This window comes from Eschrichtius robustus, chromosome 19 (genome assembly GCF_028021215.1).
Source record: "Eschrichtius robustus isolate mEscRob2 chromosome 19, mEscRob2.pri, whole genome shotgun sequence".
In the NCBI taxonomy this organism is placed as follows: domain Eukaryota; kingdom Metazoa; phylum Chordata; class Mammalia; order Artiodactyla; family Eschrichtiidae; genus Eschrichtius; species Eschrichtius robustus.
Window position 1 is genome coordinate 59,783,677 of NC_090842.1, and position 26,674 is coordinate 59,810,350.

At 56.3% G+C, this 26,674-nt stretch overlaps 2 protein-coding genes across 2 annotated transcripts in view; both read left to right on the top strand.

Annotated features, from left to right (window-relative positions):
* Positions 1 to 18,691, top strand: part of CLPTM1 (CLPTM1 regulator of GABA type A receptor forward trafficking) — a 29,494-nt gene extending 10,803 nt beyond the window's left edge. Inside the window, exons 3-14 of the mRNA XM_068527625.1 lie at positions 2,850 to 2,973; positions 3,851 to 4,009; positions 6,397 to 6,514; positions 10,810 to 10,895; positions 11,713 to 11,833; positions 12,423 to 12,667; positions 13,781 to 13,874; positions 16,015 to 16,205; positions 16,473 to 16,568; positions 16,876 to 17,011; positions 17,676 to 17,843; positions 18,050 to 18,691. Of these exons, the coding sequence (XP_068383726.1) occupies positions 2,850 to 2,973; positions 3,851 to 4,009; positions 6,397 to 6,514; positions 10,810 to 10,895; positions 11,713 to 11,833; positions 12,423 to 12,667; positions 13,781 to 13,874; positions 16,015 to 16,205; positions 16,473 to 16,568; positions 16,876 to 17,011; positions 17,676 to 17,843; positions 18,050 to 18,309 (1,798 nt within the window). The 3' untranslated portion in view covers positions 18,310 to 18,691. The remainder of the gene's footprint in view (positions 1 to 2,849; positions 2,974 to 3,850; positions 4,010 to 6,396; positions 6,515 to 10,809; positions 10,896 to 11,712; positions 11,834 to 12,422; positions 12,668 to 13,780; positions 13,875 to 16,014; positions 16,206 to 16,472; positions 16,569 to 16,875; positions 17,012 to 17,675; positions 17,844 to 18,049) is intronic.
* A 4,374-nt stretch (positions 18,692 to 23,065) lies between these two features.
* Positions 23,066 to 26,674, top strand: part of RELB (RELB proto-oncogene, NF-kB subunit) — a 29,057-nt gene continuing 25,448 nt past the window's right edge. The window contains exons 1-3 of the mRNA XM_068527149.1: positions 23,066 to 23,112; positions 23,392 to 23,714; positions 24,717 to 24,764. Coding sequence (XP_068383250.1) covers positions 23,066 to 23,112; positions 23,392 to 23,714; positions 24,717 to 24,764 — 418 coding nt within the window. The remainder of the gene's footprint in view (positions 23,113 to 23,391; positions 23,715 to 24,716; positions 24,765 to 26,674) is intronic.

Consider the following 26,674-nt stretch of genomic DNA (forward strand, 5'->3'; position numbering starts at 1 on the left):
TTCTCTTTAAACAGTGTATCCTGTAAATATCTCCACTTCATTTACAACTCAAAGACTGTGTATTATGTCTATTCAGTTTTGTAAATTGAGAAAATGACTCTTAATATATTTGTTTTAACTAAGTGTCATTTTGTTTCTACTTCGATTTTTTTCCATCATGTTATTCAGGGTGGATACTTGTGAAGCTCGCTCTCAATGTACATTTTGAGGGTTTTGTAACATTCTGAAACCTCCAGTCCTGAGCATCTCAAATTTTGGTTTCTTTTTTTTTTTTCTTTTTTTTTTTTAATTTTTATTGGAAAATGGTTGCTTTACAATGTTGTGTTAGCTTCCACTGCACAACAGAATGAACCAGCTACACACATACAGATATCCCCTCCCTTCTGGACTTCCCTCCCGTTTAGGTTACCACAGTGCCATTGGGTAGATTGGTTTTTGTTTCTGCTGGTTCTCACTCATAGAGTCTTGTTTCCTTGTGCTCCTGGCTTGTCTTTGGCTGTGTGTTGATCATCATACTTGGAAAATTGTTTATAGGAATCATTTCAGGCCTAGGATGAACCTGTTTTCCTACAGAGAGGATTTGCTTTGCCTCTGCTGGCTGCCTGGGGCATTGTCATTCGGGGTCTCCTTGTACCAGGTTCAAGGCTCTGGCTGTGCCCACCTGGTGTGCGACTCTGAGGAGGGCTAGGCCACACCTGCTTCCCCTTGTCCTTGGCGGGGAGCCCTGTGGAGTCTTAGCTTCTCATAGAGTAGGTCTCTGGTTACTTTGTGTGGGCCCTGGGCTGGCGTTTTTGTTCACCCATCAAAACACCTAGCAGATGTCCTCAAACACAAAAAAGAAGCTTCCAAAAAAAAAGGAAAAACAACAAGGACTTACTGTATAGCACAGGGAACTATATTCAGTATCTCATAATAACATATAATGGAAAAGAATCCTAAAAAGAATATATATACACATTATATCATATATTATCAATAATATATATATATATATAAATATGTGTATATATAACTGAATCATGTTGCTGTATACCTGAAACTGAATCTAACACAACATTGTAAATCAACCATACTTCAGTTAAAAAAAGAAGAAGCTTCCAGGGTTCCTTTACTTTTTTTAAAAAATTAATTAATTAATTAATTTGGGGGCTGCGTTGGGTCTTTGTTGCTGCGCGTGGGCTTTCTCTAGTTGCGCCGAGCAGGGGCTACTCTTCGTTGTGGTGTGCAGGCTTCTCATTGCGGTGGCTTCTCTTGTTGCAGAGCATGGGCTCTAGGCACGCGGGCTTCAGTAGTTGTGGCACAAGGGCTTAGTAGTTGTGGCTCGGGGGCTGTAGAGTGCAGACTCAGTAGTTGTGGCGCATGGGCTTAGTTGCTCCGCGGCATGTGGGATCTTCCCGGACCAGGGCTCGAACCCGTGTCCCCTGCATTAGCAGGTGGATTCTTAACCACTGTGCCATCAGGGAAGCCCCGTAAACATATATTCTTTTTTTTTTTTTTTTTTTTTTTAAATTTTTTTTTTTAATTAATTAATTAATTTATTTATTTTTGGCTGTGTTGGGTCTTCGTTTCTGTGTGCGGGCTTTCTCCAGTTGCGGCGAGCGGGGGCCACTCTTCATCATCGCGGTGCGCTGGCCTCTCACTGTCGCGGCCTCTCCCGTTGCGGAGCACAGGCTCCAGACGCGCAGGCTCAGTAGTTGTGGCTCCCGGGCTTAGTTGCTCCACGGCATGTGGGATCTTCCCAGACCAGGGCTCGAACCCGTGTGCCCTGCATTGGCAGGCAGATTCTTAACCACTGCGCCACCAGGGAAGCCAACATATATTCTTAAAAGCACTGAAGAATGGACAAGACTGCAGACTTACCTGGCAAAAACTTAAAGGAAGATGGGAACCAAAGAAGTAAAGAAGGACTTCCCTGGTGGCGCAGTGGTTAAGAATCCGCCTGCCAATGCAGGGGACACGGGTTCGAGCCCTGGTCTGGGAAGATCCCACATGCCGCAGGGCAGCTAAGCCCGTGTGCCACACTACTGAAGCCCAGGTACCTAGAGCCTGTGCTCGGCAACAAGAGAAGCCACCGCAATGAGAAACCTGCGCACCGCAACGAGGAGTAGCCCCTGCTTGCTGCAACTAGAGAAAGCCCATGCACAGCAACGAAGACACAACACAGCCAAAAATAACTAAATTAAATAATTAATTACGAAAAGAATATATGTTTACATGTATTATATATATAAACTTGATTAAAAATATATAAGAAAATAGAAGAACATATAGAATATGTTGCTATATCAAGATATATAATTATAAGTGTAAAACTGGTGTTAGTATATTCTTACTATATTAATTTTTATCAAGCCTTTTCAAGTTGTTTCCAACAGGAAAGTTGGTCTGAATAACCTAGCCCAGTGTTACTAAAAATAGGGACTCACCCATTACTTACCGTTTGCTTCTGCAGTTTTCAGTTGATTTGAAGTTCTGAAATGTTGCTCTCCCTAATGTCTGTGTCTCTAAAATGCTGGGATTCCAGATTCTAGGGTTCTCACACTTTGGGATTCCAGGGGACTGGGACGTTAGGTTTCCTAGTTCTGAGGTTTCGAGGGTCGAAGCCCCTGCAGCCCTGTGGCCACCAGACTCCAGGGAGTCAGTGCCAGGCATCTGGGGTCTGTCCCCGGACATGGCCTTTGGGGGCATCTTGTCTTCTCAGCAGCCCTGCACCTGCCTTCTCAGGGACCCTCCCTACTTGATCAGCCCCCGGGTCAGGCCCCGGCAGGTGCTGAGTCGGAAGGTCAAGCAGATCCACGTTGGAAAGAAAAGGCATGGGGACTCACCGCCTGCCCTGCTTGCCTCCTCAGGATCTTCATCATCTGGGCCATCAGCAGCTGGTTCCGCCGAGGGCCGGCCCCTCAGGACCAGGCAGGCCCCGGAGGAGCCCCACGTGTCGCCAGCCGCAACCTGTTCCCCAAAGACACTTTAATGGTAACCACCCGCTGGGAGGCCAGACCCGGGAGAGGAGCGGGTGGGGGAAGGTGTGGGGGAGTGACATGGGCTGTCGGGACAGACGCGGTCCCTGGTCACCGTCAGGTCTGTGAACGGGTCCAGGGTTGAGAGACTCCAGGTGCATCTTCAGCCCATGAAATCTGAGTCACTCAAGTGACACTTCTAAGGAACAAGTAATCCTTTTGGGTTTGTGATGGTATTCTTTCTGGGTAGAAGGACTTTGTTCAGGAGCATCTGCAACAGGTGTTCTAACCTCAGTAATCTCGACCTCTCCCACCTTTGCGGTTCTCTGCAGCTCTGGGATTCCTGATTTCATGGAATTCTGGCCAGCAGGGTGACCACCACTCAGCTGTTCTTTATCAGTGGGCCTTCTGGGCTCTGGACAGAGATGGCCACGGGGACTTGGGAAAGGAGGGAGTTCTGAGGCCAGCTCCCCAGTTCCCCTCGGTTCTCAGTAGCCGGCTGACACTCCTGCACATCTTGACTGTGCTTTATCCATAAGTCTGCGGAGCTCTGACCAAGAAGCCCATGAGAGGCTGAGAGGGAAGATGATTCAGGGAGGTCCGGATCCTTTCTAACCCCAAATTCTAATTGGCAGGCTGGCCATTGTTTAATTGTTTTTGCTCTTAGACGTCACAGACTCAGACCAGGACAGACGTGGTGGGGGTGTGAGGAAAGAGAAAGGTTATTCTACTAGCTGCTGCTCTTCTCTCCACTAACCCCCCCCCCACCCCCGCAAATTGTTCATGTTAGTGTGCTGTTAGTGCCGCAGCTCTTCCTCGCTCTTTATCTGTCAGCCTTCAGAGGGTCCTATAAGCAGCCCTGACTAAGCTCCGCCCACTTCCCCTCCCAACAGAACCTGCACGTGTACATCTCAGAGCACGAGCACTTTACAGACTTTAATGCCACATCAGCACTCTTCTGGGAGCAGCATGACCTTGTGTATGGCGACTGGACTAGTGGCGAGAACTCAGACGGCTGCTACGAGCACTTTGCTGAGCTCAACATTCCACAGGTGGGACGGCTTCTGGTTCCTGGCCCCAGGGCTGCGCGGCTAGCACTGAGGGCATTTCCTTGAACCAACTCCCAGTCCTGCAATCGGGAGTCCAGGTTCCAAGCCTGGCTCTCCTCTTAGTTCACATGCTTTGTGACCACAGGCGGGTCCCTGAGGTCTCTGGGCCTTGTCTTCCCCACCTCTCCATGTGGATGGAGTTGGAATTGGCCTAGGATCCTCCCAGCTACTTTCAGGGTTGTGTAAATCTGTGGTATGAACCGGTGAAAGATTAGTAATCATCCCTGGGGGTGGCCAGTCAGCCAGCCTGGTTTGAAAATAATAGTTAATGTTGATTAAGTGCTTACTACGTACAGGGCACCAGCCTAGGCTGACTGGTGGAAACCTCCCAGCAACCCTAGGAGGTGGGAACTATTATTTCCATTTGACTGATGAGGAAACTGAGGTACAGAGAGGCCCCACCCGAGGTCACACAGCCGGTGTGAACTGAACTGAACTCAGGCTGTCTGGCTCCGGACTCTGACAGCCCCAGTTCAAATCCTGCCTCCTCCAGGGAGCTCTCCCTGACACTCAGGCTCAGCCAGCACCCTCTCTGGGCTCCCCAACCCAAGCCGTGCCAGCTCTGGGGGGGTTGTCACTACCTGAATATGGATCTGTTTTCCCCACGGGACCATCTTGGTCACAGCTCTGTCCCCAGCTCTGCCCAGCAGAGGACTGGGTGCAGAATCAGCGGCTTTTGAACAATCAGTGAATTTGATGAATCTGTGAATGTTGACATCTCTTGGGGGCTGCTCTCTCCTTCCTTTCTCCCCATCAAGTCTTCTCCTCAGTCTCCTGGGAAGGAGGGAGCATCTCTGCTCTGTCCGGCTCTGTCTGGGTCTGTTTGGGTAGCTGGAAGCAGTGGTGGATGCGTTCTTTCTGAGGCAGACAGGACAGCCCGTGCTGAGAGGTGGCTCCTGCCGAGACCTCACGCCCGGCCCCCAGACCCCAACCCCAGATCCGAGGAGGACAGAGGGGCACTAAGCCAGGCAGTGAGAGCTGCTTGCAGGGACTTGGTGCTCACCCTCCTTCCCAGCTCTGTGGCGGGAGAGTGTCTAAGTTGTACTTGATTTTAATTTGTGGAGGTGACTGAGCCGCGACACAGGCCAATGCCATCGGAAGAAGAATTTACTACTTTCATTTCCCGAGAGGAGGGGGCCCACCACACTACGCAGGGCCACATGGGGAAGCACCAGGTTTGGACAGGAGCAGAAGGGGCAAGGGGAGGCCTAGGCCGAAGCCTTTATTGAGGTTTCCGCAGGAAAGGCAGGGCAGGTGGGGAAACACCTTAGGACTGGCCTGCTTGGTTGACGTGCGGGCTCTGGGCTAGAGGGGTGGTCTGTAGTTGTCTGGTACCTGCCCTGAGTGATTCAGTGCGGCCTGGTGTGTGAGAGATCAAGGGGGTGGTTGGGGTGTGGACTTGGGTTTGTTGGCTTGCATTTTAAAGGTATGTTCAGAGGCAGGCGAGTTGTTTATTATTTCCAGGAATCAGCTGGCCCTGGGAGGGGCGGTCTCTCCCCTGCCAGATGTGAAAACAGCATGAAATATAAAAACATGGTTGACACAGAGGTGGACTTAAAAGGCAGGGCAGTGAGGACACAGCGTGGCCAGGTGAATCCCAGCTCACCACGAAGGTCAGACAGAGAGGCTGCAGTGCGGCCTCGGCCACCCGCCCTGCGCCTCAGGCAGGTGGCCACCCCACTTCAGTTTCCTCATCTGGGTGGGTGTGGCAGGGGGTTGAGAATAGTAGGTGAAAGGCCCGGGCAGAGAGGTAGGACACAGACGGTGAGAGGCAGGGCCACGGGAGAGCCCACAGACGGGGTTCGGATCCACTTACTCGCTGCCCGTAGCCTCTCTGTGTGAGCCCGAGTCACCGCATCTGGAAAATGGGGTAATAACATGACCCAGCGCGCAAGGTTTACATGAGTTATACAGATGTGAACTCACTGGATTGGGCAGTTACCATTTGAAGTGCCAGAGTGGTATCCGGCCTTCGTTGTTTTACCGTTTAATGAATTAAGGCTGCTGACGTTTATTGAGCTCCTATTCTGTGCTTGAGTGACCGCGCTCAGCGCTCTCAGATAATCCTTACAGCCCTGCCGTGCCCTCAGTGCTGAGGATCTGCGTCCTGCAGGTGGGCCCTGAGGCTCAGCGAGGCGAAGCCTGAGGCCACACAGCCATTGTGTGCTAGAGCCTGGTTTTGAATTTGAGCCTAACTCCAGTGTCTGGCCCCTAACCACTTAACTACACTGCCCACCCTGAACACTCAGTAGACGGGGGTGGGGAAGCCGTGGGGGGCGGGCGTCATGAGGGGCTTCACTGTTCCTTGTCCCCGTCGGACCGCCTTGCAGAGCGTCCAGCAGAACGGCTCCATCTATATCCACGTCTACTTCACCAAGAGCGGCTTCCACCCAGACCCCCGGCAGAAGGCGCTGTACCGCCGGCTCGCCACGGTGCACACGTCTCGGAGTAAGTCCCTCTCCGTCCTGGGGCCCCCGTGGTGCCGCGGGCCTGGACTCCCAGGTCCACAAGGGCAGGCAGGAACCCTGTGCTCAGGGAGGCTGGGGTTGGTGGCCGGGCTCGAACCCCGCGTACCCTCCATGCCTCTGGACACCTGTGGGCAGGCAGGAGAGGAATTGGCTTAGAAAGAGCAGGTGGAGAAAGGGACTTCCGAGAAGAGGAAGGGCGAGGCCGACGTGTGCACAGTACCGGGCCTGGTAGAGCAGACACTCCAGAATAGTCTGTGAGAGAACCATGGCTAGATTAAATGAGCAGAGGGAGACTGGAGGCCCTTTGCCATCAGTTGCATCCGGTGTGCTCTCCGCGATTGCATCTGTGTCGGCCGCTTCTGGAATGGGTGCTGCACAGTGGCCTCCCTGGGGGCTCCTGCGGGGCCGTGCGAGGCTCCCAGGCTGCGGGTGTGAATGCATCCTGCATGGCTGCGCTGTGAGCCTCCGCCCGCGCACGCGCACCTCTGAGTAGGGCCTGCCTTGACGAGGCAAGCTGGTGAGGGCCACGTCACTGGACAGGCCCCGTTCTCACCTCGCTGGCCACCCTCCTGGTGCCCCCCTGAGAATCCTGATTGTGTGAGCAAACCGCAGGACTACCGGTGGCCCCAAGAAGCCCTGGGTCAGAACTGTGGCCATTTGGGACTTCTGACACGGCCTCATTTTGAAACTGAGATTCTCTCTGCCCAGGGCATCTTCTTTAAAAAAAAATTTTTTTAATCTCTTGTTATAAGTACATGGTTTAAAATTCAAGTAATTTAACCAGACAGCGACACTCATCTGTCTCCTGCTCTCCCCCTCTTGTGTTCCCCCAGTTTCCACTCCCCACAGGCAACTGCTTTAGCTGTTTCTGCTACTTGATCTCCAAGGCTCCCAATAATAAGATGATAATGCAATTTCTTGGTTTTTCAGTTTTGACATTATGTCTTGACTTCCTACTCTGGAAGAGGAAATCTCAACTCAGGAACATAATTTGATTAGATTCATATTCAGCATTCAAATGGTTTTGAGTGTGTGACTCTTCTTCCCATCTGAACCACACGGTGTGTGTAGTTTATTTTTCCTTTCCTGTCCAACATCTCCTTTTCCAGGAGGTTAATAATTGTTGGCATTTTTTTGCCTGCCCTTTGTGTCTTTTGTCCTTGAGTCCACTGTCTCCTGATCGGCAGTTGTGGGACTCTCGCTGCACTTCAGTTTCAGCAGATCTAGAGGACAGACAGCCCCCCACACCCCCCTCCCGAAAGCCCCCCGTTCCCTTCATGTGAATTTTGCGTGCCCCACCTCACTTTGATTCTGCTGCGCCTGTGGACTTGGTTAAGATCCCTCTGGCTGTTTTTTGTGGCGCAGCGACAGGTGTACTTTAATTTGCATGGGTTAGGTCTTTTCCTACCTCTTTTGGTATAAAAATAACCCAAAGGATGAGAATTTTTTTTGTGACCATCTACACTGGATGAAACAAAACTCTAGTGACCGTATGTCAGTACCCAAAGCTGATTTGGAAAAGTCCCCCAGGTGTGCTAAGCGCTGTTCTAAGCAAGTATGTCTGCGGACCGTGCTCTGTAGGGCGTTCCGCCCGGCTGGCTGGCTGGCTGGCTTCCATGGAGCGCATCTGCGAAGATGCGGGCAGAGGCGGGCTGAGGGGGTGTGGCCTGCAGGGGCCATCCCCACGGAGGTGTCCCCGAAAGCCTGGGTTACATGTGCCTGATGCTTCAGCGGTTGCTTTGAATGTGACCCAGGTGGGCGGCTGCTGGCTTGCGTGCCAGTTACACCCATCAGCCACGCTCAGTGCCAGCATCTGTTGTGGTTTCGTCTCTGGTGAATGTGATCGTGTCACTGTGTGGTGAGGTCGTGTTCATGGTCAGTGTGACAGATGTTGGTGTGGTCTGCAAAATAGAATCTGCAGCCTGTGGACCTGAGAAGCCAGCGGGATCCCCCAGGCTTGCCTCACACCTGGGCCCCCTTCGGGCAGGGGCTTGAAGGGACACGGAGCTGGCCACCGGCCCACTCCAGGGCACAGAGCGACAGTGTGGGATCGGAAAAGCCCCCTCCTCTCTTCCCCAAAGGGCCAGTGGTCAGCACTCTAGCACAGTACTGTCCCAGAGGGATACAGTGCCCGCCACAGAAGGCATTGTAAGTTTTCTAAGTGGCCACGTTAAAAAAAAAAAAAAAGACCATAAAATGAATGTTAGTAATTTATTGAGGTCAACGTGTTGTCATTTCAACATGTAATCCGTATAAAAAATTAATGAGGTATTCTCCACTATTCTTCTTCCTGCACTAGGTTTCAAATTTCAGTGTGTGTTTTGCACTCACAGCACATTTCGGTCTCAACCAGCCACATTGTCAGTACTCAGGGTATAGTTTAACTCCAAGAAAAGGGGGCTTCTTCCTCCCTACGGAAGCCAGGTCCATTTCATATCATAACCCCATCTGCATGCCACCAAGTTGCAGAATGTTCTCCACCTGAGCCAAAGTCTGTCTCCTCTGGGGCTGGCCGGGCACGGTCCCTCCCTTCCCTGGACAGCCTCTCATGGGTGTGGAAGACAGCGGAGCACGTACCCGGGGAATTTATTCTCCAGGATGCCCACCCTTGGGTGTTTACTGCTTTCCCCTGACGTGGGAGCAAGGTCTCAAATGCGTTAATTGTGATAGAAGTGATGAGATGATATTCATGGGAACCATAAGAGCAGCTGGCCCCCGGGCTGAAACCCTGAGTCAATTCCCAGAAGTGGTTTTGAACTTGAGCTCGTCCATAGAATCCAGAAGCCCCGGGTTCTGAGCGGGTGCGAGGGATCTGGGCCCTGTGGCGTGTGTCAGTGTGACATGCAGGGGTGCTCTGCTGGCTGGGCTCCGTAGAGCAGAGAGCCACTTCCCAGTGGTCCTGCCCAGAAGAGGCGAGGCTTTAATCCCCACTCTCCGGAGGGGGTACTGAGGCCCAGGGAGGTGATGTAGCTCACCAACGTCCCTCAGTTCATGGGAGACAGAGCCAGGATGTGACCCCAGGGCCCCCGCTCTTGGCCAGCTCCCTCTTTCATTTCCCCATCTCTCCCTAGCACCTGGGGGCAGGATGGAGAAATCACAGGAGGGATAGGCCATGTGTTGTCCCAGCATAAGGAGGAGCGGAAAAGTTACCCAGACCAGGGTGGAGGCGGGGAGATGGAGCGTGAACGAACGCCAGCCCTGTCCTCCTGGCATGTCTTGGCAGGGTTTGGGGCAGGGTGGCAGGGAGCCCGTGGCTGACCTGGCCTCTGCAAGAGGAAGTGAGGTCCACTCCTGCCCGGGGATTCACAGCGCCAAAGTACTTCTCACATTGGCGGCTCTCGGCCTTCTCCGGCCCTGTCTCGGCCCACCTGTTTATATTTATCAATCCTGCTGTTTGTCACTGTGGGGGGATACGGCAGGGCCCCAAACGGGCCCAGCCCCACCTGGGGTTTGCAGACTGGTTGAGGGGACAGACAGCAAACAAGTAAACCAGTGGGCAGGTGAACCAGTGGGTCGTGATGAACTGTTGTGAAGGAAACAGAAATGGCGAGGAGCACGCCCGGGCAGCCGCCTTCAGTGGAGTGGGCGGAAGGGACATTTAACCAGGGGCTGGAAGGGGGAGAAGGAGCCAACCAGGAAGATTCCAACCGTGCTGGATCCCTGCCAGGGAGGCGCAGCAGCACGTCTGCAGGCCCGAGGTCGGCGCATTTGAGGAGGAAGGAGTGGGGTGCGCAAGGATGAGAGGTGGCGAGGGCTGAGGTTGGTGGGGCCGTGGTGAGCACCTCAGGGGCCCTGCCCGGGGCAGCGGGAGCTGTCTAGGATGCTGAGGCAGTAGGATGACTCGATCAGATACTTGGGTCTTAGGGGCAAGAGTGGCCACTGGGAGGCCAGTGAGGAGGTGACTGCGGTCATCCAGGAGGGGGCGCCGTGGCCGGCCTGGGGTGGGGCTCTGGAGGTGGGAGGCTGTGCTCGGATCTGAGGCATGTGCCGGAGGGGACATTCACCGGGGATGGGCTGATGGAACAGATGCAGCAAATCCTGGAGGAGGAGACTCCTGGGACAATTTGGTGGATGCCGGTGTCGCTGTAAAGATGGGGAGCCTGGGGCTGGGGTGAGATTTGAGAAGGCAGTGCAGGCTTTCTGGTTGTCGTTATTGCCGGTTGGCAGGTGGAAGAGTGGGAGCCGGGAACCGGGTGGGCAGAGGTCTGGGGCCTGGGTCCCGCGAGTGCCAGCAGGTCTCACATCCACCCCCTTTCCCTGCCTCCTCGCCCTCAGTGATCAACAAATACAAGCGCCGGCGGTTTCAGAAAACCAAGAACCTGTTGACGGGAGAGACGGAAGCTGACCCAGAAATGATCAAGGTAAGCACGAGCAGAGCCGTCGAGTTCTGGGGGTGCCGTCCGGCCCGTTCCCAGCCCAGCAGCCGGACCACGGGGGTTGTCTTCTGACACCACCACTGAGCCGCTGGCAGCCGGGGGCTTTCACCTCTCTGAGCCTCAGTTTCCCTCCCTGGAAACTGGGTTAGAACGTAGAGCTAGCTCTCGGGGAGTGGGGGTGTTGCCGGCGAGGTTACAGCTGACCTCCAGCAGTGGCAGGGCGGGTGCTCTGTGCTCCGTACACGCACCCACCTGGAAGCCTCGCGCCAGCCCTGTTGGGTGGGTCCCGTCACAGGGAGACTTACACGAAGTATCACAGCCAGGAAGTGGCAGGGCTGGGATTCATACCCAAGCAGCTGGACCCCGGAGCCCGGGCTTGGCCCGGCACAGACGAGGTACCCGCTAACGTGGCTCTAGAAGGAATACTCCCGATTAATCCGGGGACGTTAACCCGTGGTGGCACCAAGAGTCTTCCTCTCTCCACGAGGTGGTCCCGGGCGGGAGGGCGGCCCCTGAGTATGGAGGCTGCACGCGGGTCCCACACTTGTGCGGTCACGAGGCTGCACTTTGCAGCCTGGTACGCCGTCCCGTCCAGATGGGCAGGCTTGGGTTTTCTGCTCCGTCAGGTGGCTGGGGGGAGCCAGGGCAGCGGGGTCTAGAGGCTGGCGCGGGGACTGGCCAGGGTGAGCCCTCGGCCGGCAGTCGCTGCGGTGGTTGCTCTCCTGTCGCGACTGTCACGGGAGTCCTCAGGAGGAAGCGAGCAGGTGCCTCTGAGACCCACCACCCCCCCGTCTCCCCTCAGAGGGCCGAGGATTACGGGCCTGTGGAGGTGATCTCCCACTGGCACCCCAACATCACCATCAACATCGTGGACGACCACACGCCGTGGGTGAAGGGCAGCGTACCTCCTCCCCTGGACCAGTGTGAGCTCCCGGCTGCCCACTCGGGCTCCTGACCAGGCCATTTTCTTGTCTCCTGGCCCCACCCCCAGCCCGAGATCTCTGACTAGGTCTCCACCCTCCCAAGCTTCCTGCCCCGCCCCTCTAGACACTCCCCTTTCTCTCCCTCCCACACCGCCTGGTGACCCCAGCCCTGACCACCTTGTGCCCAAAATGGTCTCATCCAGCCATGAGCTTTTTTCGGAAAAGGTGCATCTGTTGCCAGCCTTGGAAATTGGGGCAGTATCACTTAGGAACCCAGGTTTCTGACTTCTTTTACGAAAGCCTGACGCGTGGAGAGCCTCGGGGCAGCCGCAGTCTGGAGCTGAGCTGCAGCTGTCCCCTCAGCCAGGGCCTGCCCAGCCCTCCCTAGCCTGCCCTCTCCCTGACTCCTTGGCACAGCCCAGGAAGGTTCCCTGTGCCCCAGTCTCTGTCCCGGGGGCCCCACTGGGTCCCTGCAAACATCCGAATTTGACACCTTTGTCCCCAGAGGCTGAGGGGTCTCCCCACCCCCGTGGGTGCCTGTGGCCTCTGGTCCAGGCTGAGCGGTAACCCCTGCCCTGCGTGCCTGCAGATGTGAAGTTTGATGCCGTGAGCGGTGACTACTACCCCATCATCTACTTCAACGACTACTGGAACCTGCAGAAGGACTACTACCCCATCAACGAGAGTCTGGCCAGCCTGCCCCTCCGCGTCTCCTTCTGCCCGCTCTCGCTCTGGCGCTGGCAGCTCTACGCCGCCCAGAGCACCAAGTCGCCCTGGAACTTCCTGGGCGACGAGCTGTACGAGCAGTCGGATGAGGAGCAGGACTCGGTGAAGGTGGGTAGGTGGGGGGAGGGGGGGCGGGAGCTTCCCAGCCCCTTCCTGGGTGGCAGGAGGGGAAGGGGAAGTGGGCCAGGCTGCCGGCCTGGGGACTGCTAGCTGATGCTCCCCTGCCCACAGTTTCACAACCTCCCAGCCACCCTCCCTGCAGTGGGCAGGAAACAGGCACTCGGCCCTCTGGCTCTGGCTGACTCTGGGGGTCCTGCCTCTGAGGCTTCCATGGTCCTCCTCCTTTTTTTAAAAATTTATTTACTTATTTTTGGCTGCGTTGGGTCTTCATTGCTGCTCACGGGCTTTCTCTAGGTGCAGCGACCGGGGGCTACTCTTCGTTGCGGTGCGTGGGCTTCTCACTGTGGTGGCTTCTCTTGTTGCGGAGCACGGGCTCAGTAGTTGTGGCTCACGGGCTCTAGAGCGCAGGCTCAGTAGTTGTGTTGCACGGGCTTAGTTGCTCCTCGGCATGTGGGATCTTTCCGGACCAGGGCTCGAACCCGTGTCCCCTGCATTGGCAGGCGGATTCTTAACCACTGCGCCACCAGGGAAGTCCCCATGGTCCTCCTTGTCACGGTTTTTATGTTTGCAGGGCCCGGCCCTCTGGGTCTGGATCTGCCCCTCCCTGCTTCTTCGGCCCCATGTTCTGCCTCCCTGACTTTGGGCTCTGACTCCATGTGTCTGCTCCCTCTCACTGTGTCCTTGAATATCATTCTTCTCTGCCTGTGTCTGTCTTGCTGAGCCTGGTCTGTGCTTGCCTGGGGCTGTCTTTGGTGTTGGGTTTCTGTCCCTGGCTCTGACAGTCTCTTCATCTCTCAGTTATTTCTCTCCCTACCCCCATCACTGTCTCCCCATCTCTCCTCTGTCTCCATCTTTCTCCCTCCCTCTCCGTGCATCCCTCGCCCGCCTCTCTGTGCCCATCTGCCCATCTCTGACCTGCTCTCCTCCCGGCCAGCACCACACCCCGCTGGGAAGCCCCGGGGTCAGGTCTGGGGAATATCAGCAGGTTCTTCTGGGGCCCAGAGCAAGGAGAGATGGGTCGGCTAATGAAGGCACTGCAGCGGTCAGCCCCCGGCCGGGGCACGGCAGCGCTCACAGCCATCTCCCCCACCCCAACCCCAGGTTGCCCTCCTGGAGACCAACCCCTACCTGCTGGCGCTCACCATCATCGTGTCCATTGTCCACAGTGTCTTTGAGTTCCTGGCCTTCAAGAACGGTAAGGGTGGGACCCCGGGCCCTGTGAGAGGCCATGGGGGACTGGGGACAAGGGGGTGTGTGGTGGGAGGACAGGGCCTGCTCCCTCCCTCTTCCTCTCGGGCCCTCCCCCTACCTGGGGCCTGTCAGCCCCACTCTCCAGAGGCCTGGTGAGCAGCCGCCAACTCCCGCCCAGACACTCCCATCTACCGGGCGTGGTGCTGGCGGAGGGGCTGGGCCTGGTGTTGTGGCAAAGGCCAGGCCGGGGCCGCCAGGAAGCTGGGCCGGGGAACTCCAAGGCCGGGAGCAGGGAAGCCCCAGAGCTGCTTCTGCCGCCCTGCCCGGCAGGCCGCCTGTTGGGGAAGATCCCTCGGGTTGAGTGGACAGGGCCCACCTGAGTGGGAAAGTGACAGCCCTGTCCCAGAGGGCCCCGAGGTTCCAAAGGCCAACAGTGGTGATGGCCAGCGTTTGAGGGGGACCGGCCACATGCCAGGCACGGTTGGAGCGCCCTCCAGTGAGCGCATTGAGGCCCTGCAGCCACAGCCCCGTGAGGAAGCGTCGTTACCCCCACGATCATAGCAAGGACCCAGAGGCTTGGGGAGGTTGGTTACTTGCCCACAGTCACACAGCTCCCAAGTGGCAAGGCCAGGATTTAGATCCAGGCGTCCTGCTCCAGCTCCCACCTCATACTCCAGGCCCTGCTGGCCACTTCTTCCTTCCCTAGAGAACCCCGGTCTGAAGGAGGCCTGCTGCTCTGCAGCTTCTGGAAGTGGCAATAGTAATGGGTATTATTATTATCATCATCATTCTTATTAAGAGGACATTACCATGATTGAGTTACCTTCTGGAAAATTATGGCATCAAAACCGAACAGTAAGTGGTGCTGGCCCAGTAGGGAGGAGGCTCTTAGCCGTGGTGCGTGGAGCCCTGGCTGTGCCGGGGTGGCGCGTGCTTGCAAACGCTCCTGCTGACTGCAGGCCGGCTCCCCTAGGGTCCCTTTTTTCCTAATGTCGAATGAAGGCACAGAGGGGGTGGTTACTTGCTCAGGGTCACAGAGCAAGGGCATGGGCCCTGGGTGAGCCCGGCCTTACACCCCGTGCTTGCTGCCTCTCTGGTCTGAGGCAGAACTCGGATCCACCCACCCCCACCAGAACCCTGTCTTCAGACGCATTCTTCCCAGTTAGGACTGGGGGGGTCCTGTGAGTGTCCCCTTCATATCTCCTCAGGGTCTGATGGTCTGACGGGAGAGGTGTAAGCTTGCCAGGTGTGCTGGAGCTCTGGAATCAGTCAGAGCCGGGTGGGTGGCCAGCACCCGGGTCTTGCCCCTGTGTGACCTCGGGCACGGCTTCTCGCCTGGAAGACAGTCATCGTGCTGGGTCGGCCTGCTGTGGCAGCAGGTGTTGGACACACAGTCTGGGCAGAGTCCAGTGGTGCCGTTTTCCTCGTCTGGCCGATGGGAAGACCAGGGCTGGGAGAGGGGCTGAGCTGGGCCCTGCGGGGGGTGGCGGGGGCCCGGGAGAGTAGTGCTGGAAGGAGCTTTGGTTGGCGAGCAGAGGCCATGGCCCCTGTGCATGTCCTGAGGGCCGGTTCCTTTTTTTTTTTTTTTGGCCACACCTCGTGGCATACGGGATATTAGTGCCCTGACTGGGGATTAAACCCACGCCCACTGCAGTGGAAGTGTGGAGTCTTAACCACTGGACCGCCAGGGAATGTGGGCTGGTTCCTTCATAGGTTCGGGGTGGTGGGCTGGAAGAGGTGGTGGGCTGGAAGTGCACGTCCCAGACCTTCCCACCCAGCAGAGGCACCACGGCGCCACGGTGGACAGGTCAGGCTGTGTGGCCTTAGGGATGTGGCACTTAGCGATTGGGGAGCACCGGAACATGGCAGCAGTCACCGCCACCATCACTGCCAGTCAAGGGACCGGCCGCACCCTGGGGGGCAGGGTGTGTCCAGTGTGAGACTGCAGAGATCCTGCCTGCCTGGGGCTCCGGCTGGCGCCTGTGGAGCAGACTGTCACCGGAAGGGGCAGTAGTGTGCACCCTTCTCCCGCGGCAGACCCAGCGCCGCCCCGGGGGTCTGAGGAGGACGGGGCTTGAGGGAGCTGCGGGAGGGACTCGGAGGCCCCTCACCCTCCTGGCTTCCTCCCCAACTCCTGTGCACAGATATCCAGTTCTGGAACAGCCGGCAGTCCCTGGAGGGCCTGTCCGTGCGCTCCGTCTTCTTTGGCGTCTTCCAGTCTTTCGTGGTCCTCCTCTATATCCTGGACAACGAGACCAACTTCGTGGTCCAGGTCAGCGTCTTCATCGGGGTCCTCATCGACCTCTGGAAGATCACCAAGGTCATGGATGTCCGGGTAAGGCCAGGCTGCCATGCTGTTTCAGAAGCTGCCAGGGGTTGGGAGCGGGGTCGTGTGGCCCGGCCACACCCTGGAGCTGGCCCCTAGGGGATTCCCAACGCCTGCCGCACTCCCAAGACCAAGGGGATTTTCGCACCAGGGGATTTTTCGGGTCACACGTGGGGCAGGGGAACTGGGAACGGTGGGGAAGGGCAGGAGCTGGAACTGGCCTGGGGGACAGGAGCCAGCGTGGCAGCTGACTGCAGCCTCCCTCCCTGTCCGCAGCTGGACCGGGAGCGCAAGGTGGCAGGGCTCTTCCCCCGCCCAACCTTCAAAGACAAGTCAACATACGTTGAGTCCTCGACCAAAGTGTATGACGACGTGAGTGTCCCCCACAGTGGGCCCCAGGGAGGGTCTCCAGGTACCCACATGCTCCTGGGGGCCCAGGGCACGGGCTATGATGTCTGCCTGTCGGCTGACAGGCCCATGCTTCATGGCTTGCGTCATACCCTCTAGTGTCCCCTGCCTGCCACATATACTTCCTGGCCAAGTCCAGAGTTCCCAGGGCCACCTGGAAATTCCCCCGGGCTGGCCTGCCAGACCAGGTGTGGGTGTGTGAGGGCGGGGAGCAGGGGTGCCAGGTGGGGCCTAAGGAGCTGGGTCCCAGCCCCACCCTGTGCCCCCACAGATGGCGTTCCGGTACCTGTCTTGGATCCTCTTCCCACTCCTGGGCTGCTATGCCGTCTACAGCCTCCTGTACCTGGAGCACAAGGGCTGGTACTCCTGGGTGCTCAGCATGCTCTATGGCTTCCTGCTGACCTTCGGTGAGCAGGCCCTCACCATACGCGGCCCCCGCAGTCAGGGCAGGGGTCCAGCAGCCGTCCTCAGCCCCGTGCTGGGCTGTGCTGGGGCCTCGGCAGTGAGCGAGTCAGCCTGGCCCCGCCCTCCTGACACTTGGGGTCCAGTGCGGGAGACAGACCTGTCTCCGGTCAGGGACACTTCAGGGGGAGCAGGGGTGGCACGTGGACAGCCTCAAAGAGGTGCCCGGTCCACTCTAGGGGTCAGGGAGGGCTTCCGGGAAGCCTTGGACAGTGCGTTTCAGTCCTCGTCCTCAGGCATCGGACAGAGTAAACAAGCAGACAAGTGAGTTACAGCATGTGATGAGTGCCCTGAAGGGGCCAGAGTGAGAGGGCCATGGAGGCTGGTCAGGTGTCCCTGAGCTCCATCGTCACCTCTCCGAGGAGATGATATGTAAACTGAGGCCTGAAAGGTGCCAAGGAAGGAGCTGTGCAAAGATCTGGTGTCAGAAGGCAGAGCAAGTCCAAAGGCCCTGAGGTAGGATGCGCCTGGGGTGTTGGAAGCAGCACAGGGGCCAGTGTGGCTGGAACAGAGTGAGTGAAGGGACAGAGGCCAGAAATGCAATCAAAGAGGTGGAGGGTCAGGACGCCCCTTCCTCTGCTCATGGATGTCCCTTCCTCACCACCACAGGCTTCATCACCATGACACCCCAGCTCTTCATCAACTACAAGCTCAAGTCTGTGGCCCACCTGCCCTGGCGCATGCTCACCTACAAGGCCCTCAACACCTTCATTGATGACCTGTTCGCCTTTGTCATCAAGATGCCTGTTATGTACCGGATCGGCTGCCTGCGGGACGGTGAGGCCTGGTGGGCAGGTGGGTGGGCTGGCCGGCAGGCTCCCACCAGAGCTGGGCACGGGCAGGGCCCTGGTCTGAGGGAGGAGCGCCGGCCTCGGCGTGGGGGCTCAGCCCACTCTTTGCAGGACCCCCCCGCCCCAAGCCTGACAGTGAGCCGGGTGGGCCCTGCCCCTTCCCCTCACGCTGCCCCCTCACCCCACCCCCAGATGTGGTCTTCTTCATCTACCTCTACCAACGGTGGATCTACCGCGTCGACCCTACGCGGGTGAACGAGTTTGGCATGAGTGGCGAGGCCCCAACAGCAGCAGGGGCCCTCCCGCCGGCCCCCGCCCCCGCCACGACCACCGCCGCCGCCAGGGAGGAGGCCTCCACACCCCCGCCCGCCAGGCCCACCCAGGGGGCCAGCTCTGACAGCGAGCCCCAGGAAGCCCCTCCAAAGCCGGCAGAGGACAAAAAAAGGGATTAGCCGCTCCTGGTGACCCCCACCCCCGCCACCCCGGCCCCCTCGCCTCCCCTCCCGGTCGCCCCTTCCCTGGACAGATCGGGCCGGGGCCGGTGTGTGGTGTGGGGGCCAGGGTGCGTCGTTTGTGGAGGCGCCGTCTGTCTGTCTGTCCCTCCGTGTTTCCAGCCATCTCGCCCCGCCAGCCCAACACCATCGGGAATCATGGTGAAGCTGACATGGCACTGCCGAGGGGGTGGGCCAGGCGGGGCAGGGGCCGGGCCCCTCTGTGGGACACCCACGGCCGTCCATCATCTTGTCCCTCGATCCCCCACCACTCCCTCCTCCCAGACCGCCGCCCTTTAACACAGTCTGGATTTAATAAATTCATATGGGTGTTTAACTTAAACTCAACAGAGCCCCCCATCTTGTGCCTTCCTTCCCCTGCCACCTTGGAGAGCAGGTGGGGGTGGCTCTCCTGAGTCTGGCAGGGAGACCCGCAGGACGCGGGACATGCTAAACTGGGGACAGTGACCCTCTGGGCCAGGCCCCTTTCTCCTCCTTCTCCCCCTCCCAGGAGCCCTCTGAGGGGGCTTCCGTAACCATCCCCATTTCACAGATGGGGAAGCTGCTCGCCACGACCTCACCACACCAGTGCTCTTAACCACGAGGCCCGCCGAGGCGTGGAGCCTCACCTGTGCCGCTGATTATCTCCTGGCTTCACACAGCCCGGCAGGGCAGGAGCGCCTACCCACCACTGATACAGTCCCATTAGCCTGCCTTGTTCAGCAATCCTGGGACCCTGGCTGCCTGACCTTGCTTCTCTGGGCTTATGAGCTCGTCTCCAGGGGACCCTGCGAGTGAATCCTGGCTCAGAGTGGTGCCCAGCTGTAGCGGCCATAGCTGTTGGGGTGCCATCAGCACCCTCCGGGTTGCCTGTGCCAAGGACCCAGCCAGACTCTTGGTGTGTGGCGCATGTGCCTTCCCAACAAGCTGGGTACCAGAACTGTTCACCCACTTTATGGATGAGGAGACTGAGGCCCCTGGGTGTCCCTGCACTCTGAGGGGTTGGGACCCCACATTCCCAGGTTTATTTTTTGGGGGGGAGGGGGTGTGGTCTCATCAACACTTCTGGGAGAGGAGCCCCGGGGCTGAGAACCAAGCCAGGTTCCCCTGGGCTCCAACACCACAGTGCCCTGCAGAGCCAGGCACGGAATCCACGAGGTCCCAGGAGAGTTGTGTGCAGACACCTGTGTATGCATACACACACACACACACACTCTGCAGGCTCCATCCCTGAGGTAGCCACAGCCACAGACCTGCTCCACTCCCTCCCCTGCTGTGCATCAGTACCTGCTGAGCTCATAGAACCAAGCGGGGTGTGGGCTCTCAGGCCACCTAAACTCACTGGCCTACCCCCTGCCCAAATCCTCATCCCACAGTCTTTGGCAGGGCCTGTCAGCTGTACCCCACAATTGTTTGGCATTCTCACCTCTTCACTTGCACTGAGACCACCCGGTCCAGGCTCCTCCTCATACCCTGGGATCCCAACTCAGCCTCCTCCCTGGTCCCCTGCCCCTCTCAGTCACTTTTCATCCAGCACGGGCCACGTGCTGGATCTTAGTTCCTGGACCAGGAACTAAGTGGAAGTTAGTGCTTCCTGCAGTGGAAGCACGGAGTCTGTTTTTTTTAATTTACCATCTTAAACATTCTTTTAAAATTTACTTTTGATTTATTTTTGGCTGAGTTGGGTCTTTGTTGCTGTGCGCAGGCCTTCTCTAGTTGCGGCGAGCTTTGTTGCAGTGTGCAGGCTTCTCAGTGTGGTGGCTTCCCTTGTTGCGGAACATGGGCTCTAGGCGCACAGGCTTCAGTAGCTGTGGTGCAGAGGCTTAGTTGCTCCGCGGCATGTGGGATCTTCCTGGACCAGGGATCGAACCCATGTCCCCTGCATTGGCAGGAGGATTCTTAACCACTGACCAACCAGGGAAGTCCCCAGCAGCCAGAATTTTCTGAAGCACAAACCTGACCCTGGCCGTTCTTTGTTCAGAACCTACCATGGCTCCCCAGTACCCTTGGGAGAAGAGCCCAGGCTGCTAACTGGTGAACGATACCTTGGGGGGGAGGGGACTTCTTAACTCCCACAGCCTCATCTCCCTTGCTCTAACTAGCTGTGACCGCTTACCTCCTGGCGCCCTTCCCTAAACTGAGACACGCCTCCAGGCATGCAACTCTTCACCTTACCCTATGCATCCTCCAGGTTGTAGCTCCATGGCTCCTCCTCCAGGACACCCTTCCTGACCACCTCCTCTGGGACACTGCCCCCCACCCACCAGCTCCCTGGGTCCCCACATCCCAGCCCTGCCCGCTGTGGGTCATCACTAGCTGGAGACAGGTCTTTCTCCACTGGACTGAGCCCTGTGAGGACAGAGCCAGAGCTGTCTTGGTCACTGCTGTGTCCACAGCACAAGAGGAGTCGCTCTGGGAACGTTTGCTGAGTGCACGTTTGCACAATCCCGACTTTCACAGACACAGGCACACAGAAGTGTGGACCTTGATGAGGCCTGCATTAAGACATCGGTGGAGAGACTGACATACAGTCAGTCAACAAATGTTCCCTGAGCCCCTCCCCTGGACATTGCTTTGAGCTGGGGGTTCTGTGTACACAGCAGGGATCAAGACAGCCCCAGGCCTGCCCTCATGGGGTTCAGAGCCCCACAGAAATCCTGAACACTGAGGATTTCTGATGTGTCCTTTCAGCCATTGACCTAACAAACAGTTGTGAGGCCTGACATTTCAAGGGGCAGAGGGGAATCAGGTAGGCTTCTACTCCTACACGTAGGAGCCACTGTTCAACGCGTCTTATCATGAGCCAAGCTCTAGTCTTAAGTGCTGCATGTGGTTCGCTTCCTAAATTTAATATTACCCATCTCTACTACTTCCCCAGCCGTCACTCCACTCCAGCCTCCTTGCTGTTTGTTCCTTCAACGTGCCATGCATGTTCCCACCTCAGGGCCTTTGCACTTGCTGTTCCCTGTGACTTGAACACTCTTCCCTAGATATCCACATGGATCCTTCACTGTCTCAGCAGTCTGCTCAGATGTCACCTTAGACCCTCCCTAAACTTCCTAACCCAAATATTACCCTTCAAACTCGAGCCATGTATCCTGCTTTAATCTTCTGTAGGACTGCTATCACCATCAGACATATATTTGCTTATCTCTTTTCCATCTGTCTCCCCCACTTGGATTTCAGTTCCATGATGGCAGGGGCTTTTGTCTATTGTGTTGTGTGCTGTGCTTTTGGAGCAGTGCCTGGTACTGTTACCCTGTGTGCAATGACTCTAAGTCAGATGTTCACGACAGCGGATGAGAAAACTGAAACCCAGAGAAATTAAGTAATGTGTCCAAAGTCTCACAAAGTAATGTGACATAAAGTGCTAGAACAGCGCCTAGCATATGGAAGAGGTCTATACAAGTGTCAACTATTATTAGTATTTAATCCTCACAACCATCCTACTATTAGACCCATTTTACAGATGAGGAAACAGAGGCTTAAAAAGATGAAGTCAGTTTCCTGAGGTCTCCTAGTAAGTGGCAGACCTAGGATTTGAACTTCGGCAGCCTGATTCTGAACCTTCAAATCATAGCGTTTCAGGCAATGCCCTTGTCATATGCAGACTACAGCCTGCAGGCCAAAACCAGCATTTTCCAGTTTTTCTGTAATTTTTACATGTTTTAAGTGGTTGGAAAAAATCTCAAGAAGGATATTTTGTTTCACATGAAAGTTATACAAAATTCAAATTTCTGTGTCCATAAAATAATGTTTTATTGGAGCACAGTCATGCTCATTGTTTTTGTATGGTCTTTGGCAGCTTTTGTGTTATGGCAGAGTTGAGTTTTGAGACTGTCTGGCCCTCAAAGCCTAAAGCAGAACATATTTGCTATCTGGCCCTTTGCAGAAAAAGTCTGCTCCATATTTTGCATTATAGCAGTCGTTCTCCAACTTGAGCTTGCATCATATCACCTGAAGGGCTGGGCCACAACCTTGAGAACTACTGTAGACTAGTCTGCCTCCTACGAGCAGGTGCCAGAGCTGGCTTGGTGAGTGCTGTGCCATCGTACCCAGTGCAGGACACAGCAGGTGCTCAATAAATGTATGTCAACCGCATCAGTGAGTCCATGTAGGCCATGAAGAGTAGAGGTGGAACACTCAAAATTTTCACAGGGAGACAAAGGACGTCAAACCTTGGCTCTGTGGTCTGAGGGTGCCTGGCATCCAACTTGGGACCTAATGTCATCCCGTCTTTCTTAGGAATAGGCCTAGAAATGTGATCTAACCAAATGGCTGCCCCTCTTTGAGCCTCAGTCTCCTCCTCTCTGCAATAATTCCAATTCTAGCACCTTCCTCTGATGCTGGTGCAAGGTGTGAGGTATCTGTGAAGCCCCCAGGTAAGCCCAGGGGTCAGGCACTCAGCTCAATATGTATCCTGGGGGCTACGCTGTTACCATTCCGGGACTAAGTTACTGAGCCTTTGAGCTGAAAGTGCTACGGGCTATTAGGAAACTTGGAGGAGCTGTGGGGAGGAATAAAACATCCATCCATTCATTTAGTAAAAACTTATTGGGCACCTACTGTTTTTCAGGTGCTGTTCTGGGTGCTGGGGATACAGCAAGGAACAAAACAGACAAGTCCTACAGCTGAAATCCTGACATCCTAGCTTTAAACTTTTACGTATGATCACTCCCGATTTACTCAGGTTAAGGAACTGAGGTGTAGCGAGACCATGGAGGTTTCGAAAAGATTATCATCATTGGCAGCTACGGAGCCCTGGTAACCTCCTGATCCCAAAGCTTCCCTTCGAGCCAGAGAAACAACAGGTCAAGTCCGGTTGGCAGACCTGGGGTGGGCAGGCCTCAGTCTTCTTACTTGCTCCATGGGTAGCTTGTGAGTGGCCCCAAGCAGGACTCAGTGGTCTCAACCAGAGCAATGGGCATCGTCGCGGGCCGGGCCCCTCCTGTGTCCCCGGCCTCCTCTTCCCGGCCGGCCCCGCCCCCGAGGCCACGTGACGCGTGGGGGTTTTCCCGTTTCCCTGGCGTGACGTAACGACAGGGTGCAGGCCAATGAGCGCGCAGGCCGGCGGCGCCGGGGAATTCCGCCGCCCCGCCCCCGCCCGCCGCCCGCCCGGCCCGGCCCGGCGCCCCCCGCAGCCCCGGGCGCCGCGCGTCCAGCCCGGCCTGCGGCCCCAGCCCCTGCGCCGCTCTCCCGACCCGCGATCGTCCGCCGGACCGTGCCACCTGGCCGCTCGGCCTGCCCGCGTGTGTGTGTTTTGGTTTGGTCTGGGCTGGCCTCCGGGCCGTCAGTCCCCACTGGTTGGGCCATGCCGAGTCGCCGCGTCGCCAGATCGTCCGCTGCGCCGGAGCTGGGGGCCTTGGGTAAGCGGGGCCGGGGTTCAGGAGAGGAGTCTGGGGCGGGACTGGAGGTGCGGGAGGCCTGGGGTCCTGGAGTGGTCTGGGGGTTCCTACAGGAGTCTTAGGGGTTTTGCGGGGAGAGTGTGAGGGTTCCGGGGACACTATATCAAAGGGAAGGAAGGAGGCAGAGGATGGTGACCGGGTCCGGTACAAGGTAAGAGAGAGACGTCCCACTAGAGAGTGAGAAGGGGGCGGGGCCTGACCCTGAGGCAAAGAAGGGGGCGGGGCCCGACTACGAGAGGGGAGGGGCAGAGCCTGACTCGGAGAAGGAGGAGCGGGAGCTGCTCCTGAGGGACTGGGCGTGGCCAGACACAGAGAGGGAGAAAAAGGAGAGGCCTGGCCCACAGAAGGGGGCGGGGCCTGACCATGAGTGCGAGAAGAGGGCGGGACCTAACTCAAAGAAGGAAGCAAGGTCTCACCTACTCAGAGTAAGGGGCGGGGCTTAAGAGAGATAAGGGGGCGGGGCCGTACTCGGAGAGGGAGAAGAGGCGGGTCCGACTCTGGCAGAGAGAAGGAGGAGGGCCTGCTCTGAAAAAAGAGGGCGGGGTCTGACTCAGAGAAGAAAGAGGAGGTGGGGCTTGCCTCTGGAGAGAAGTGGCAGGGTCTGAGGGAGAAGGGGACGGGCCTGACACTGGAAAAGTGAAGAGGTAGGGTCTGACCCTGAAATAAGGAAGAGGGTGGGGGCTTTCCTAACTGAGGCTGAGAAGAGCTCCTCCAGGTCCTTCTCAGCCTTCTTAAGGGAGAGAAGGAGCAGGGCCTGAGTGCGATGAAGGGTGGGGTGACTGACAGAAACTAGGGAACCTGTCCATGAGTTAAGGAAGGAAGGCCGGACCATGCGGGCAATAAGGGTGAGGGGCATGATCCAAAGGGGCGGGGCCAGGAGAGGAACGGGGTGGGGCTTGGGAGATTGTCTGGTTCTCCCGCCGTATTTCCATCACCTCCTGAGACATGCCTCCCTCCCTGCAGGGGCCGCGGACCTCTCCTCGCTCTCGCTCGCCGTTTCTAGGACCACGGGTGAGCAGCCCTCCACAGTTCCTGCGCACGTGCGCGCTCAGGATGGGGCAGGGGGAATCCTGTGGAGGTGGCATTGTGTACGCCTCTGTCTGGGGGTTTTGCGGAGGTCTACCTCAGCTTTCCTCAGCCTGTATCCCTCCCTGCCCGTTGAGATGGGGTCCCCAGATGCCCCTACCTCCCGGTGATGAGGAGCTGGGCAAGTAAAACTAACCACCTATTCACTCTCTAAGAGAGTCCTCTTTAGAGATTCACTATGGTAGTGCAGAGCGTAATAATTACATACTGGTGCCACCACCCCTTCACTGCAAGTCACTTCCCTTCTCTGGGTCTCAGTTTTTCTCATCTGTAGGATGGGCATAATATCAATGCCTCAGAGGGACCGAGAGGATTCAATGAGCTGATACAGCTAAACAGTATCAGTATTAAAGCAATAACAGTATTAAAGCAGTGTCTGGCACACAGTTAAGGGTCACCCAGAGAGCTGTTAAAACAGATTTTTGGGCCCCATCTCCAGAGTTTCTGATTCAGTAGCTCCAGGATGGGCTCTAAGAGTTTGCATTTCTAGCAACTTCCCAAGAGATGCTGAGAACCACTAGTCTATAAGCCCCCTCATCCTGTGCCATCCAAAATTCAGTGCTGCCCAAGGAAATGCAGAAGCATGGCCAAAGGATGACATCATCTCTCATAAATGTGCTGGAATTTGGAGGGCAGGGATTGAGTCCTGCCACCAGGAAAACCTAGTGGCCCCAGTGGGCTGGGTCTGAACCTCTCTCTGGAGGTAAAATCTTGGGATGGACCCCAGAAGTGCTGGCATGGCTGTGGAGGAGGCCCTGCGGGTTCTCTAGGAGGTTTGTGAGTTTGGGAGATAGTGAAAGGTGGGAGATGGCATTGGGAACAGGTCCTGCCAAGCACTGGTTCTGGGCAAGAACAAGGTTGAGACTTTTCTGACCCAAGACCTAGATCTTTGGTTTCTTTCAATTGAGAGTAATTTCTGACGTTATCCATTCAACAGATATTTATTGAGTTCCAGTTGCATACCTGGCCCTGTGCTGGGCAGTGCTGAGCACTCAGCAGTGACCAAGACAGCCCTGGCTCCGCCCTCATAGGGTTCCCTACCTAGATGTGGAAGCAGATATGTACACAATGAATTAAATGTAGGATTATAAAATGTGATAAAGGCCCTAAACAAATCTTGGGATCAGTGACACCTAAATAGCATGGTGGGGATGGGAGAACAACTGAGACAGAGTGGGAGGGAAATTTTCCCTCATTTTGACGGGCCAAACACATACTGGGCCCTGGGTATACAGTGGGGATGGGGCAGATGTGTTTCCTACTCTCTGGTGTTCACAGTCTACAGGAGACAGATATGAATCACTCTAATATAAGGTCATGTCAAATCCTAGCCAGTGCCATGAAAATGATAAAACCAAGGCACCTAACTGTGAGTGACTGGAGTGGGGGTTCTGGGGGCTATCTTGGATAAAGTAGTCAGGGAAGACCCATCTAAGAGGTGACATTTGACCAGGGACCTGAAAGTGGAGGAGGAGGCATGCAAAGATCTGAAGGAAGAGCATTCTGGTAGAGACTAGCCTGTGCAAAGGCCCTGAGGCATGAAAGACAGCTGCTCAAGTGTGGCCCATCCTGGCTGGCCCTGAATGGTGGCAAGTTTGTGTGGGAGTTTGGGAGGGGGACAGGTTGTTATTTGAGCTGAGCCCTGAATAAAGAGAAGAAGTCCCTAACATTTCCTGGCTGAAAGAGGATTTTAGATAATAATAATAATGGCTAAGTTTTATGGAGGGCCTGAAGTGGTCGGACCCTGTGCTAAGCAATTTCCCAGTGTGCTTCTAAATCCTCATGTTAATGCCTGAGATATATCAGAACTTTTTATAGAGAAGGAGGCTCAGAGA